Genomic DNA, 15,789 nt, shown 5'->3' with positions numbered 1-15,789 from the left:
AAGCTTTGGTCTCCATGCTTGACTTGAAGCCTTTTGAAAAGGCTTTGCATTGGGCACTGGAGGAAAGAGGATGCTGGACTAGATCAGCGAGGCTTTTTATGTTTTCATAGCCCGATTAGGTATGACACGGGGTCTGTGAATGGATCTTCCCAGTGTTTTTTATAGTTGACTAGCAGTTGTGCAATGTTTTGGTTTGAACCGGGGCCATGGCTCAAGATGGGAGGTGAGGTTTAACCCTTTGAGCGCTGCATGGTTTCATTAAAAGAGATCACCCTCCTCACCACATCTGTTGTTACACCTGGAAAGGAAGAAAGACAAATACTCTCTCGTCTCTTTTTTTTCCTTTCTAAGGATAATAACCATGTAGGGGATTTGTTTTGGTTTGTAGAAGGGTTAAACTCTTTCTCTCCCTACCCCACTCTGTAGTCCCGTGCAGCTGCTGGCTGACTTTGAAAAGGTTAGGACGATCCAGTATTTCCCCTAGGTAAGCCCACAATAGTTCTGCTGGACGTGTAGGAAGCCTATTTCCCAGAAATCCAGGGCTTTTGCAAGGGAAAAGGGGAGGAAACTTCCCATTAAGGAAACTTGACAGTTGGTCCCTTAAATGCACCTAGGGAATCATGCCTTCCAATACTTTTCAAGGGGGTGGGACGATGCATGGTTAGGGGGAGGTGGAGGACCCGTTTTCCTGTAGAAAATAGCAACCCAAGCAATCAAGGGGTTGGAGTTCCTTCCTTCCTTCCCACTCCTCCACTTGAAGCCAGCTGGGTGACCTTGGCTAATCAACGCTCTCTGGAGCTTTCTCAGCCCCGCCCACCTCACAGGGTGTTTTGTTGTGGGGATAATGAAAACATACTTTGTAAACCGCTCTGAGTGGGCATTAAGTTGTCCTGAAGGGCGGTATATAAACCAAATGTTGTTATTATTATTATTATTCTGCTATTATTAAAAGGCAAACATGTTTGTTACATTTCACTTTAGGAAAAAAAATATTGTGATTCAGGTAGAGAGGGAATCATTTTCCTACTTCTAGAACTCTGGGCTACCCAGTGAAATTGACGAGCAATAGATCCTGGACCAACCCTCCCCCCAAAGTTCTTTTTCTCATGATATAACACTCTTTTCTGGAGTTTACTGCACTGAAACTCACCAAAAGAAGTTTCAGCAGATTTGGTCTAACCTATGTAAGCAAGCCAAGTGGTTACTGGGATAAAAATATTTGAGGTGCAAGCAAAGCAATGTGTGACCAGGAAGTATCCCAAGTTCCAACACAGGACAGAACAATGGCTTTCACGCAGCTGCACATGCCACCTGCGTTGCACCTCAGCATCCAATTGAGAGATTCTGGGGCATTTCTTTTAGGTAGTGTAGCTGCGTGGCTATTCTTATGATCAAAATCTCCTAGGCTGGCCCCAAGATCCTGAATCTAGAAAAGGCTATAAATATCGTCATAATGTCTGAACAACGGATGTCAGCTAACAATTGATATTGCTTCTGCAACTTTTTAAAAATCGGCATTCGTGCTCCTCCAACCAAATTAATTTTCCTTTTTTAACAGTGCAACAACACACACAAAAAGGGCTTGCACCATATTGAAATGAGGATGAAAATGGGACCCCACACAGAGCACATTTTTATTGTAAGAACCAACAAGAACCACACACGTGTGCAAATACCCAGAGAGATGCACAGGAATACTCATTAAACAAAAAAAACACTGTTGATGTTAACATTTTCACTGTTAAGTCTGGCATTTTTTTAACCCTCTTGTAAAAGAGCCTTTTGAGCTTGGAACACATTTGACAGTAAAGATGGTGTATGTGCCACAATTTCCTAGCAGTGCAAAACATGACACTGTGTGCAGAATTTGGCTTCTTGAGAAGTTCAGCTTTCATTTGGAGGAGGGGACTTTCTACCTCCCCCCCCCATGACAGCAGTGATAACTGTTGAAATCTCAGATGTGTCTGAATAAGATTTCCAGTGGTGAGGGGTCCCAGACTTCAGAGCACTGCATAAAATCCTTGTCTCTGCCTGTAATGTGAGGAAACCAGAATAAATTAGGACATGCAGATTTGCTTAATTTGCATACCCACAATTCTTGCAGATTGAGCAAATTTGCATAAATGATGTTTCAGAACATAGGTTTTTTTCCCCTCTGATCAGATTTTTTTTTTTAAAATTGCAAAGTCCACACAACCTCGGGTATTATTTCTGGTTCTTACAAGAAATAGTGTGCCCCATTGGTGAGGATTCCCATTTTTCATCTCCATCCATATCGGTAACCCTGCAGCAGATAATTCAGGGATCCATTTGCTTTTTTCGAAGAAGCAGCAATCCTGGAGAGTCATGGGATAGATGTACAAAGTCCTGGAGGCCACTCCAACAGTGACGACGTAGACGGGAATGACTATTCAGAGCAAGTAAGTATTGGAGGGAAACCAAGAAGCCCTGGATGGCTGTGTCCCTCCCACAAGCCACCCAATCCTCGTTTGTTGGAGGGAGGGAACATTAGGTGGGTGGTGGCTCTTGCATTCCTCTGTATCCTGGAATAACTTGACTTTTTACACAGTCACCTAAAGGAGTGGGGTGGGGGGGGAAGCGGAACGGCCAGCTCCCCCCATCCTTGACGCACATGGATTTGTTGTCATACAACAGGACACTTGGCAAGTACGCAATGGGGAGGAGGAGGGACGATGTACAGAGGGAGGCAGAGAAGCAGAGAAGTTAGAAGAAGACAGGAGGATCTGCTCAAAACAAGCAAGTTGACACTCTGTTCGCACAAGTTTGAAAAAATGTCAGGGCATGATCCACTTGCCAGACTGCATCACTGTGCATAGTAATCCTGTGTCTGTTTATCCTGTGTAACCAGAGCTGTGTGTATCCTTATAACTACCCTTCCTTGTGTGTAAAAAAAAAAAAATACTTCTGGTCCTGACAGTTCTGGAAGGAGCAGTAAGCGTTAGCATTTTTGGACAGCATCTTGAGAGCCACAGAGAGAATTTATGCAGGCAGCTGTAGCGCTAACCTTCATTAAACAACTTTCGGAGCAATAGGAACTATAGGACAGGTGATGGCCCCTGGGGATGCTAGCCAGGGAACAAGCCAGTTATCCCACCCCAATTTAATTCAATTAATGTGCCTCTAGCTGCTCTCATTTAGAACAGCTGACCCACATCTTCTGATTTCATTGGCTCAATAGCCTGGATCACCATCCCCTTCTCCATCACTCGAACTGCCTGCCATAGAATAACAGATTGAAATTTGGGAAACAAAACTCAGTGATGCTGAACAATGTGGCTGTACTTAAGGTACATTCTATCTGCTGACCTTCCTTGGCAGACAAATTTGAATCCTGTTTAACATACGGAACACACAGCCCTGCTTACTGCACAAAGATATACAGGTGTTTGGTTCCCTCTTCCCCCAGTGCAACGCATGCAAAGATGCATGCTCCCATTCCCTAGCACCTCTCCCAGAAATGCATTCATGGTGACTTAGTAAATATGGCAGCTTTATGCCTAACAAGGGAATCCCTTCCAACCCCTTGTTGTGGTATTCTGTGGGGCAGCCAAATAATGTAGGCTACACATTGACATGCAAGTCCCACCTGTATAGGTTAGTCTCTTCCTTCCATATATTTTTACTTTGACACTCAGGTGTGCATTTTATTCACTCCCACATTTCCTCACTCCCACAAACTCACACACCAGGTCTGTATTAAAGTCACCATGTGAGATCTCTTTTTGAAAGTTCTCCCACTAACAAAGAGAAGATGCAAAGGGATTAGAAACTGAATGCATAAGAAGGAGCCATTGTATGTTCTTTCTCTATTATCTGTTTTTGTTCTCTTACCACTCTCTTTTTTAGCTTTTAATTTTTTCCTACACTTTTTGCTCCCAACTCCTAGGGAAAATTAGCCGCTAAGGAGAGTCATAGGAACTGAGAGAGCAGCAGCTAGTGTTTCTTTCTTTGTAGCCTGTGTCGTTTGCCTCCCTTTCAACTTTCTCTGCCTATTTGTGGAGCTTTTAGAATTCTTAACAGACTAAGGCCTCACCACATGGAAAGGCTACAATGCCACAGGCAATGTTGCTTATAGCTAAGCTTTCACTGAGCAATGAAAGTTGTTGGGTGTCAGTTGGACAAAACTGGTTTTTAAGATGGAACACTGACCATGCACAGGAATTGTCATAACCACAGTAAATGTTGATGAAGGGCCCACCGCATTGCCATCTTACCTCTGGCTAAAGAGGTCATTCTTTGATGGGCTTCTCACATGCTGACCAATGATTTGGCCATATTTCAAAGTTAGCCCCCTGACTGTATATCTTTACTATGTGAATTGCCCTTCGGTATAGCAGGAGTTGCTTTTGTGGTCTTCATGGAAGGGGGGACAATAGTCCGCTCACATTTTTTATATCCCCCACCATTCCACAATGACCCTTGAGTTTGATAGTTCGTGGACAGTGGAGTTTATCGCTCCATTGAAATAAGTAAAAGGTACCTTTGTATGATGTCTATCCGAACCACTACCTCTGTAAGAAGAAGAAAAAGGAACAGTACTAAAGCCCTGAAATCTGTTACATATATCTCCATGAGCTCTTTCAGCTAGAAACATTATCTCAGACTTTTTATAAGTAAAATAAGCAAATGTTGGATCCCAGCGATTGTTTTAAATTATTATTATTCTTTGCCGTGAGCCTTTGGAATGGGGGTATTCTAGATATTGAATCTTTGATGACTGATTGGTAGTGGGCTCTTCCATCTATGCAAATTGTGAGTTAGCTTAGCTTCTGGTCTACCAAATCAGCTGTTGTTTCCATTAGGAGGGAGAGCATGCAAATATACATATATGTATGTGTGTGTCATCAAGTCTCAACTAATTTATGGCAACCCCAACAAGGGGCTTTCAAAGCAAGTTAGGCGCAGGAGTGGTTTGCCATTGCTTTCCTCTGCAGAGCAACCCCCGTCTTCCTTGGTGGTCTCCCATCCAAGAACTGACCAGGCCCAACACTGCTTAGCTTCCAAAATATGAGGAGATCTGGCTATACTGTGCTGCCTTCCCCTGAACTTCTATATAATTTTGAGCTATTTGGTGCGATTCATAACATTTAGGGGTGGGGGGATGTTCCTCCAAACTGCATAAAGTATTCTGACTGGGAAATGTGGATCCATGTTGCACTCTAATATGAAGGACAATCAAAGGGTGGTACAATTATTGCTGCATAAAGTATACTGGACAATGGCTAAGGAAATGCCAAGAAAGCAAAATGTTCCCTGTTACCCGTCAAAATTTTGAACTCATATACAACTTTATATTATATGGTGTTATGGATCTTGCTATGATTAAATTAAGAGAGATTAAAGGCTGCCACATTGTTAAAAACAAATTCGTACAGCACATGCCCTATCTGGCCTTCTTAAACTTATCAAACATAAATCAGCATTCTTAGGAAAACCTGGAGACTCTTCCTGCCATTTTTGCTAGAGCATTGTTGCATTTATAAAGTCATTGTGATGCATGGCACCTGACTGACGCAATAGTGTGGTGCTTGGAGATGTGTTTGGTTACATAGTTAAAGCAATGAGCACACTGGGGAACTTGTTTTATATTGCATACAAAGCAGTGGAAACCGGAAGTAGGAAATGAGAGCTGGAGGACATGTGTCATTCCCCTTCAGAGTAACACTCACATGGAAGTGACAGAACTGGTTTTAATGGTTAAAACCTACTTGTGCTTGTATTCCATGAGTCTGTTTGGATTGTTTTTCTTTTCACAAAGTGTTGGAAAACATTAGCTAGCACATTGTTTCAGGGGAAGGTGGAGTTAGCGGTGTGAGTAATATTACTGCCATCAAAGTGATAGCACGAAGAGTCTCTTTTGGCCTAATGTCATTGAAAGATGCTTGTTAAAAGCTGGCATTTCCATGCTCTTAATCCTCATTACTCTGCTTAGATTGCAACAGCTCAAAAGTATTCCCTTTGCTGTGTATTATTGCTCTCCTGCCCACCTTACAGATTTCAGAACCCTTTTTGCCTTGTCCTTGATAGCCAGTTGTCCTTTGGACTTTACATGCCCTTTAAATTCAGTCTTTTCACTGCCCATGTTATTAAGAGGCACACTTTTTGGAGGACTGAATAGCTGGCACAGGTAGAGGGGAGAATCTTAGTGGATGGAAGCCCATCATTGGGTGCAGCTTCCCTGTTGCTGCCTGCCATCTTTCCCTGTTATCCTTAGGTGTGCCCTTAGGAACTTAAGAGAGACTGCATCCTCTCTGTTCTTGGCTGTGATTTTTAAGATCAGCTGAGATGTCTCCTTGAGTGTACCATCCAGCACTATGTGGTATATAGAACAAAATGATGGATGATGACTGGGTAGACCCAAGTTCAAATCTCTACTCAGTGAAAAAGCTCATTGGGTGGTCTTAAGTTAAATGATCTGTTTCTCAGCCACACCTTATCACCACATCATTGTTATGAAGTTTACTGGATAACAGTGTACACTGCCCTGAGATGCCTGGGAGAATCACAGTTTATAAATTTATTAGTTAAAATAATATGGTTGGTCTATTTAATGAAGACTGACAGTGGTGGCATCACTTTTACATCATGACCTCCCTCCATGGAGCTCAGCATGATATAAATGAAGTTATCCAGTATTTTTCTGCTTCACAACAAGCCAGTGAAGTAAATTAAGTGGGTAGACAATGACATGTCTCAGTTCAACTAGTGTGCTCCATGGATTTAATGGGGATTTAAACTCAGGATTTCCATATCAAAATCCACTGAGTGGGGCCATTACACAAGGGTTTCTGCTACCTGCTCTCAGCCTGCTCGATGGAACTGACTTGTCTAAATTTCTAAGTCCGCTCCCTCCCCACACAGCTATTTGATTCAATACATTACAAAATAGAAAATCTATTGACAGTGTGTTCGGCACAAAAACAGGACAATACCTTAGCAATTTTTTTTCCAGATGAACTGTCCTCATCAGCACATCTTGCCCATATTCATTGTCCTGTTTCCTTCATGGGATGGGACTTAAAGCATGATCTCTTTTTATTTTGTAGATACCAAACCTACAGTATACTTTAGGCTAGAGGTAGGTAATAATAACATATTTTTAAAAAATCTAATGGTATAAAATATACTCGAATGGCAGGTAAAATGTACTATAATTATGTATGTGCACATACACATACATTTCCCAGTGAAATATCTCCCCATCTCTCTTCTCCAACCACTGAAATAAAAACGCTTTCCAAAATTTCCAGGACACATATAGAGGCTTCATTTTCAAAAACGCCATGTCTACTAATTTCTTAGCCTGTTTTTCTCTAGCTGAAATATTAAACCAGTTCTGAGGTATTGCAGGTCCCTGTACAGTCATGATGCTGCACGTTGGGCAGTTCTTGGTTTGCACGGATATTGAGATCTCACAGGATCTGATCATGATCTCTGGTTCCGTGCTGAAAATCAGAGGACGTTGAACACTAGGGTCCAACAATTGCCATTTGCTGAGATGTTTCCCCAGGTCATTCTCTCCCAAATGCCCCCACAAAACCCTTCATCATGTGACCAGGTGGCACTCATGTCTTTGTACAAATAAATACCCCATTTTTAAAAATGAGGCAACTTCTCAATTTGGGATTGTGTAAATTGTGCACATCCACATATTTAATTTGTATAATGTATTCTGGTGGCAGAATCTCGGGTTTCAACTTGCAGAAGTTGGTTTCCGTTAATGTAAAATTGGAAGGGATGGAGGGAGTGTAGCATTCACGGAAGCCTGCCCATGCGTGGGTAATGTCTGACCCAGAACCTTCTGTGTAACTTGAAACAAAGGCAGTTATATTGGGGTTTCTTCCTTTCATCCTCCTTTTTATTTTCGAGGGTGTGGTTAACTCCAAAACCTTCCCCACTTTTCCTTTCCTCAGCCAATGCCTGATCAGCATGTGATGATCAGCTTTTAAAATAAGACTCCTTGTGTTTCCAAACATTGAATGATGATGTTTGCTGCCTCTCTGTTCCTAGTACAAGGTTCTTTTGATCTCCAGTAGAATAAAGGTATTAACAGTGCTTGCTTTTGTTTTGCCCCTTTCATCTTCCTGCCTCCTTTTCTGCTTACACAGGATGACAGCACTAGCCATAGCGACCACCAAGACCCTATCTCACTAGCCGTGGAGATGGCAGCAGTAAACCACACCATCCTGGCACTGGCCCGGCAAGGAACCAACGAGATCAAAACAGAGGCCCTAGAGGACGACTGATGAATCGGCGGAGGGGGAGGGCTGAGACCGAGAAAGTAACTTAGTTTTAGACGTAGCACCTTAGCAGCCTTTCCTGGTCTTTACTATGTGTTTTTCTTGCAGTATAACTTTGCAGTCTCTTGTACGTCAAATTAGCCGTTTAGGGTCTTGTCCTGTGAAGATGGCATGGTGCCCTCTGACTCCGCATATAAACTCTCAGTATTAATTCCCAGTCAAATAATTAACCAAACTGGCTGACCTCCCTCTCCCAGCCCCCCACCTGTCTCCCCCATGGCTAGACAAAAACCTTTGCTGCTCTGTCTTAGCATTCCATGAATGTGCTTCCAGGTGTCGTAGGCAGCCCTCAATTCCAAGCTGTAGGCTAAACCTGTAACGTGAAAAAAAAATCCTTGGATTACCTTTCGAATGTAGTGTGTTAATGCTTTTCCTTTCTGAGATAGAAAGAGGATAAAAGGAGGTTGCGTGGTTCCAAGGAGAACAGTGGCTGCCGTATTGGGAGTGTTGGACTGAGAATGGGGAGATGATGGACTTCAATTCCATTTCAGTGTCTGGTCTCCAGGTGCCAATAAGTTGTGCCTCTCTTGATCATACAGTGACATGTCCTGTTTTTCTTTGCAGTTGGTGCTACTGTGTGAATGTTCTGGGTGGGATAGAATAAGATGGGAGAGTGTCTGTTGGTGTATTTTGGTTGATTCTCATTGCCTTGTTTCTTTCTTGTAAGCTCTGCAGCAAGAGACACACAACTTGCTAAAGGTTCTCATGTGAGCTCAGAGGAAGCTGCCTGTTGCAGCTCTGCCTTGGGCTTGACTCATTCCGGTCAGCCTCTGGTGCCTAGGCGAGTAAATCTGCTGCCTCTCTGCACCAGGGAATGATTGGGTCATTTGAGTACTTCCCATACAGGAAGACAGCAGAATTACCTGCATCCAGAGGAGGCACAACCAGAACAGTGGCCCACTTGGAAAAACAATATGGGTCTTCCTTACTTTTCCTTTCCAAGTACATCTTTTCAGTTGCAAGGGTAGTGTGTGCCTCCAGTTTTCAACCTCAGCTTTTGGAAGTTTGGAACATACTGCTCAAAACTCTTGTAACTGTTTACCTCTTCTTTCCCCCACTCCTTCCCATGTTCTTGAGGGAAATGTTATTAAGCTGAGGTGTGTGCCTATAGCTGCAAAGTTGCCTCACAGCAGGGCCATATTCAAGTTACGGGGGACACACATGAGCCAGCATAATGATTCCTGATACACATCAGAGGGCATGCAGAGTGGTTGTGCATTTTCTGTGCCATTGGTTCCCCATGGTATGCAATTGGCCCATAAGGAATAGTCATTCTCCTTCTTGAGAAATCTGGGTGAAAATACCTCGTGTGTGTGTTTTTGTGTTTTCCTACTTCTGTTTTTGTTCAGGAGCCAGAAAGCTGTACCATTTTGAGCAGGTTAACTAAAAATTGGAAGCCATACTTAAACAGGATACTTACTGGATGTTGCCATGATGCAGGGATTTGGCAGCAGGGGTGCAGTTACTGTTCTCCCACACCTGCGGTGGAAGCCTGGTTATTTCTCCCCCCTACTGATTTTTGCGGGTTGCCATGTCCAATGTGAGGTTGTATTCAGACAAGGTAGGGTGCTTATTGAAAACAGCACTGGGTGGACAAAACTAACTGTATGTTAAGTGAATCTACCTTTAAATAGCAAAAACTAATTGATTTCTTTTCCTTGATCAAATGTAGCACTTTGGTTACCTTTTTTTCTTAAATAAATAAATATATATATTTGTATTTGATAATTTCTTTTTTTTTTAATGTCACTGGGAAAAGTCCAAAATAAAATACTGTAAATTCATGTAAGGGCCTAATCCCATGATATGCCTCGAGCATTGGGAGTACTTCCCACGGGAAGGAACTGGGCACTAAAACACCAGGGAGGGACTTCTCCTTCGTAAATGGGATTGTTGCAAAAACATCATTTTTGCACAGGAGATGTCTTTGGAAGGTTGTCCCTGGTGTGCCTTTTTGTGTGTCACTCTTCATTGGAACTTGTGCAGAAGATCTTCCTAGTGGATTGGGCCCTTCCTACCCTAAGCAATCAGTATCTCTGTGATGAACTCCATGTGCAGCTTTATGTAAATAATAGATGTTGTGCATGGTGCTCAGACTGACAGCTGTCCCACAAAAATGTTCTCAGGTTCTGATGTTAGCTGACTCTAATGTTTATCTTGCCCAGCTCACTTCTTTGAGACATGTAGAAAAAATTAAGAAAGCGGAAAAGACTTGAAGCCCTTGTAATGTTGAAGTGGGACAGTTTTAAGACTGACGCATTGAATTGGTGACCATCTTGGAAGCAGTAAGCCAATTCTCTGTACCAATCTTCCATCTGATGATACCCCCATTCCAAAGAGTTCTATGTGCAGCTGGCTGCTCACCATTTCCCTCTATACAGTTTGAATGCTGTGAGATGGAGAAAAACATGGGGGAAGCAACCAACACTTTCCATAGTGGTCCAGTTGCAGCCTTGCCTGCAATCTCCCAAGGTGCAAGTCCATTTCATGATGTGGTTTGTTTCCATAACAGTAGAGCCATATTTATATTGAGGGCTCAACCTTTTGAAAAGTTGTCAATGCAAATACATATTCAGACAAACAGCAAAGGATGATGAAATGTTTCCTTTTGGAGTCTATGAAGTTGGCATCTCTTTGGGTGCTTACGGTTGAACAGCTGAGGTGGTGATGCTTGGAAGTTTTCTGTCCAGAGGCTCAGATGGCAGGTCATTGCTTCTAAACTGATAATCCAGAAGAACAAAATTTTTGAGTAGATGAGCTGCAATTACCCCTCCTGGAGAGCATTCATAACTAGTCTCTCTCATCTTGTGATGACTTCCCCATTTCAATTGGTTGTCTCAATGCTGCTGTACCATAGTGGTTAAGTGGTTGGGCCGCAAACCAGCACTGGTTCGAGTCCCACTACTGCCATGAGCTCAGCAGGTGGCCTTGAGAAAGCCACTCCTCTCAGCCCCAGCTCCCCAGCTGTATTGAGAGGATAATAATAACATTGACTTCGTTCACTGCTCTGAATGGGGCACTAATCTCTCTAGAGAAGAGTATGTAAGTGTAGATGTTGTTGTTATTATTATTAATCTCTGCTATTTGAGTGATATACTGTATGTCTAAGACACATCCTTCCTTTGTGGATTTTTCCTGCCCCAAAAGTATTTGATTCATTGCAACCATTTGATCACCAAAGTAAAAATGAAACAGTAGCCTTCTACCTGGCTTGTCTGTCTGAAGCAGGCAAATTCACACGGTGCTTCAGCCATAGACTCAGGGATGTGAACTGGTTCAGTGGCTGCAGAGAAACCTTTTTGGGGTGGGGGGTGGGGGTAATGCACATGAGCAAGTGTGTATCTTTTAGTGTAGGGTAAGCAAAGAGTGTGGGAATTTGGGTGTGCTAGTATGGGGGAGTTATCCAGCAAAGCTGTAGTAGCTCCAGTGGAATTTTACCTCCTTTGTATGATAGTCACACACTGATCTGACAAGCAAACAGCCAGAATTTATGACTCTGAGAACATTTAAATAATCAGTGCCTTCTCTTCATTGGGCTTGCCACTGCTATTTACTTCTGCTGTTCCATTAATGGTATTTTAATTTTTTTTTTACTTTGTTTCCTCAGCAGGAAGCTTTAGCAAAAGAATATGTTCTTGCAAGGGGGTTACTCATAAACAGTGGATAATCAGAGCAAGATCCCCCTCCTCTTCTGTGATTTGGAAAAATGCAGCTTGCTGGTTTTCCAGTTCAGAAAACAGAAGTTGTAATGCCAGGCAAGTTCAAACCTCTGGTGTTGCATTGCTCATGTGAGGAAACCACAGGATTTTTGCATCAGGTTTCAGAATTAACAGCGCAATCCTAAGCAAAATTATTCCAGTCTAAGCCCATTCATTTCAATGGGCTTAGACTGGAGTAACCGTGTTTAGGATTGTACTGTAAGAAAGTCTTACACCAGGGTCAAATCTTGAGCTTGATGGGTTGTGCTGAGATAGTTTAAAGCAACTTCTCCTGTTAAATGACTGGACCCCATCCAGAGAAAACAGCATCTGAATAATGAACAACTGTCCTGTTGGTTTCATTGGGAATTTAGATGCTTCTAAGTAGGTAAGATCTATACCACACTAAAGGGTGACTCTCATAATCACATTTTTCACAGGGAAGAGACTTTATACCATGATTGGGGAGAACAATACACATGGAACCCAGTTTTACTTAGAGGTTTGACGCGGTTCTGTGACTGAAACTCAATTCCTCCCGCATTATTACAGCATTTCATGTTACTGAGTGGTTTGGCCATGGGAAGATGACCCCTCTTGTCCATTCAAATTAGCAAAATAAGGAATAGTTGATGGTTTTTCTTTTGCTATCAGAATTGTTGGATCAGTGGGTTTCACATTCCAGATTCTTTTGCTTTGAAATGACGTTGATTTCTCCCCCCACCTCCACCTCTCTTTTGGTTTGCCTTTGCATTCTGGAACTGCAGTAAACACTTTTATTTGTATTTCCAAGAGGAGGTATCCAGTTCTTGATCTATTATCTGGATCCATTTAACCATCCTGAGGATGGTTGAAATTTTTGGAAATGTTAATGGAAGGTCTGGTGTGCAGGAGGTATATTGTGTGAATTATCTCAAGCTGTTTAATCGTTAGGTATCCTTCTGTGTAGGCTCATGTCTTGTGGTGCACAGAGGTCCAGATTATTGACGACTTGGCTTTGCAGAATCTCCCGTCGTTCTTTGATGTCGTTGGCCTTGTTGTTTTGGGAATAACTGAAGAGCAGCCTTTCTCCCATCCAAATTTTTTAAAAAATCATTTCCTTACCAACAATGATTGCAAATACAATCTTGGTTTTTGTTGAATAATATTTCATTTATTTTAGTGGAGGGCAGAAGAGAAGTTTGTTGGAAGATGACCAGCCAGAGGAATTTCTATATTCATATTTAGAAAAAGGGCTTCCTATTAAAATAGTTGTTTGCACTGTGTACTACAGTTCTTTTCAGTGATCAGAATTGGAAAGACTTTTAGGCAATAAGTGTTGGTTTGTGTGTCTGCTATTGATATAGACCTACATGGGTAGTCCTCACCTTGATAAAATTCCAACAGGAGTCACAGCTTCTGTCACTGATGTTCAACTTTCTTTCAATACTGTTCACATTTCAGGTTGGTGTCCCTCTCTCCCCCCCCCCCCCCCCAGTATGCTGTGTTAACTGGAGTTACACCAAGAATGACTTCTTAAGTGATTGCTGCATAATTGACTTCTGAGAGCAGGTTATGAGTTTTCTTGGGATGGGATTTGGCTCCTCTTTGTGTTGAATATAGATTGGTGTTAGGGAAAAATCTGCCATTGGTGTTTGTGGCTACTCTGTGATACTGTGCTTTAAGAAATTAAAGCATAAGGACCGGATGAAATTGTAGAGGCAATTACAAATGGGAGGGTAGAGTTGGTCTCAAGTGCCCCAGATGTGCTAGTGAACTTCAAAGGACATACAAATATCCCTTTCTGATTGTTGGAGACATTAGTTTTCTCATTCTCTGTCCTCCTTGAAAGCAAATGGATGTATTTTTGCAGTAACTTTCATTCAAATTTTTCTTGGTGGATTGCCATAAGAAAAGGTTATTTGGAGGGTCCGATGGATGGATGGCAATGGCAATGCCATTTGTTTGATCGGTGACTGGCGGTCCTGTATGCATGTGGTTGGTTCAAAGAAAAGTGTTGCCGTTTTTGCAATTCAGTCTTAGTAACTGAAAGCAGATTCCCCGATTCCTTCTCCCTATATCCTAATGCCTTTCGTATGCCAGTCTTCAGAGAGCCTATTTGGCCTCATTAGTTCATGTTCTCAGTAGTGGTATGCACTTCAAAAATATTCATATTAATTTTGGATCTGGATTTGAGGAAGGATTGTCCTGGTTTGGGGGGATTCTTATCAATTCTTAATTTTTTTCAGGTTTTTTTGTGGAGGAGTCCCAAAAATTTAGGACCAGTTTTCCCCCATTCCCCATCCAGAGGCAGCAGGAAAGGGGAGAGAGAAAGAGGAAGCTGACTCTGCCAAACAACTGTTTAGTGGTGCCTTCATCCCTTTACATTTTACTGTGCTAGTAGTTTCTATGGGACAACCTTGCCTCCAAACACAAGTCAGGCCTATCCCCAAAGAAAATAATGACCCTTTAAAATTTAAAGTTACTGGAGAGAGCCCTCCCTTGACTAATAGGTGATTGGGTAGACGTGGCCCAGGGGACTAGATCTATCATCCATAGGAAATAATAGGACCATTATTTCCTGTGGGCACTAAACTGGCTGGGTCTACTGCTAGTGGGAAATAATGGCCCCATTATTTCCTAAGAGTGTTAGTTAGGCCAGATGATCTACCCACAAGAAATAATGGGACCATTATTTCCTGTGGGTGGTAGGCCTAGCTTCTGAGGCCATGTCTACTTGATCAAATGTTAGTTAACATCTCCTGATTTCAGCGGTTTAAAGAGAATAGAGATAAAAACAGATATTTTCCAGGGCCGACTTTCTCTCTCTCCTTGTAATGGTCAGCTGCACCTTCCCTTCGGAGTATGTGGACATCTGAAAACTTGAAATGCTTCCAAAATTCCAGGAGATAAATTTTTGCTACTCCTAGAATTTCAGGAGTGTTTGGATCATTTCAGATATCCCTAAATTGAACAGAAACAGCTAACTTGGGGTTTATTTTTGGCTTGGTATATCTGAATGCACATCCCTCCATCTCAGGAGTTTTTTTAAAAAACATTTCTTTTTGCTTATAAAATGAGGACAAATTTTGCATACATACTTCCTTTCTGTAAACATCCCAGGAGAATCGAACTAGTTTTCTGGATCTACGATTAGGGAGGGAGTGTCTTTTAAATTGAATGAATTGTACTCTTTCATTGTATGTAAAAAAATAATTTTACTGCTTTCCAAATAGCTTGTGGAGAATCCAAGAACTATCTGGTGTATGGTAATAGGACTTTAGCAGCTAGCCTTGAGGGAGGTGGATGATCTGGTAATGGTCAGCTGCACCTTCCCTTCGGAGTATGTGGACATATTAAACTGCCTTATAGGGAGTGTCCTTTAGTCCATCTAGCCACTATTGTCTAGTCAGATTGGCGGCAGCTTTTCAGGATCCACAGACAACATTTCTTCCCAGGCCTGCCTTGATATCTGAAATAATATTTTTCACTGGAGATTGAACCTGGGAACTTCTACATGCTTTCCCAAGTGATGGCCCTGGTTCTGTTACTCTGCTATGAGTAATTTACTTTTGGAGAACTCATTAATACATTTTCCTGTCTTTCCTTTTACCCCAGAAAAGCAATCTGGAACAGGTGGTTGTGCCCTACCTTCTGAGATTTGTTTTAGGTGGGTAGCCATGTTGATCTGCAGTAGAACAGCAGGATTTGAGTCTAGCAGTGCCTTAGAGACCAACAAGGTTTTCCAAGATGTAAGCTTTTGAGAGTCAGAGCTCCCTTCTTCAGACTCA

At 42.2% G+C, this 15,789-nt stretch overlaps 1 protein-coding gene across 5 annotated transcripts in view; it reads left to right on the top strand.

The window, feature by feature from the left end:
• Positions 1 to 15,716, top strand: part of HMBOX1 (homeobox containing 1) — a 121,887-nt gene extending 106,171 nt beyond the window's left edge. For 3 of the 5 annotated variants that reach the window (XM_054988338.1, XM_054988311.1, XM_054988329.1), the window contains 2 exons: positions 2,329 to 2,420; positions 8,130 to 15,716. In XM_054988338.1, coding sequence (XP_054844313.1) covers positions 2,329 to 2,420; positions 8,130 to 8,267 — 230 coding nt within the window. In that variant the 3' untranslated portion in view covers positions 8,268 to 15,716. Of the gene's footprint in view, positions 1 to 2,328; positions 2,421 to 2,655; positions 2,758 to 8,129 lie in introns of all 5 variants that reach the window. The other 2 variants (XM_054988346.1, XM_054988320.1) reach the window with 2 other exon arrangements.
• The last annotated feature ends 73 nt before the right edge of the window (positions 15,717 to 15,789 follow it).

Source organism: Eublepharis macularius, chromosome 1 (assembly GCF_028583425.1).
Source record: "Eublepharis macularius isolate TG4126 chromosome 1, MPM_Emac_v1.0, whole genome shotgun sequence".
Taxonomy (NCBI): domain Eukaryota; kingdom Metazoa; phylum Chordata; class Lepidosauria; order Squamata; family Eublepharidae; genus Eublepharis; species Eublepharis macularius.
Note: the sequence above shows the minus strand (reverse complement) of the source record. Positions and strands in the feature narration are given on the sequence as shown.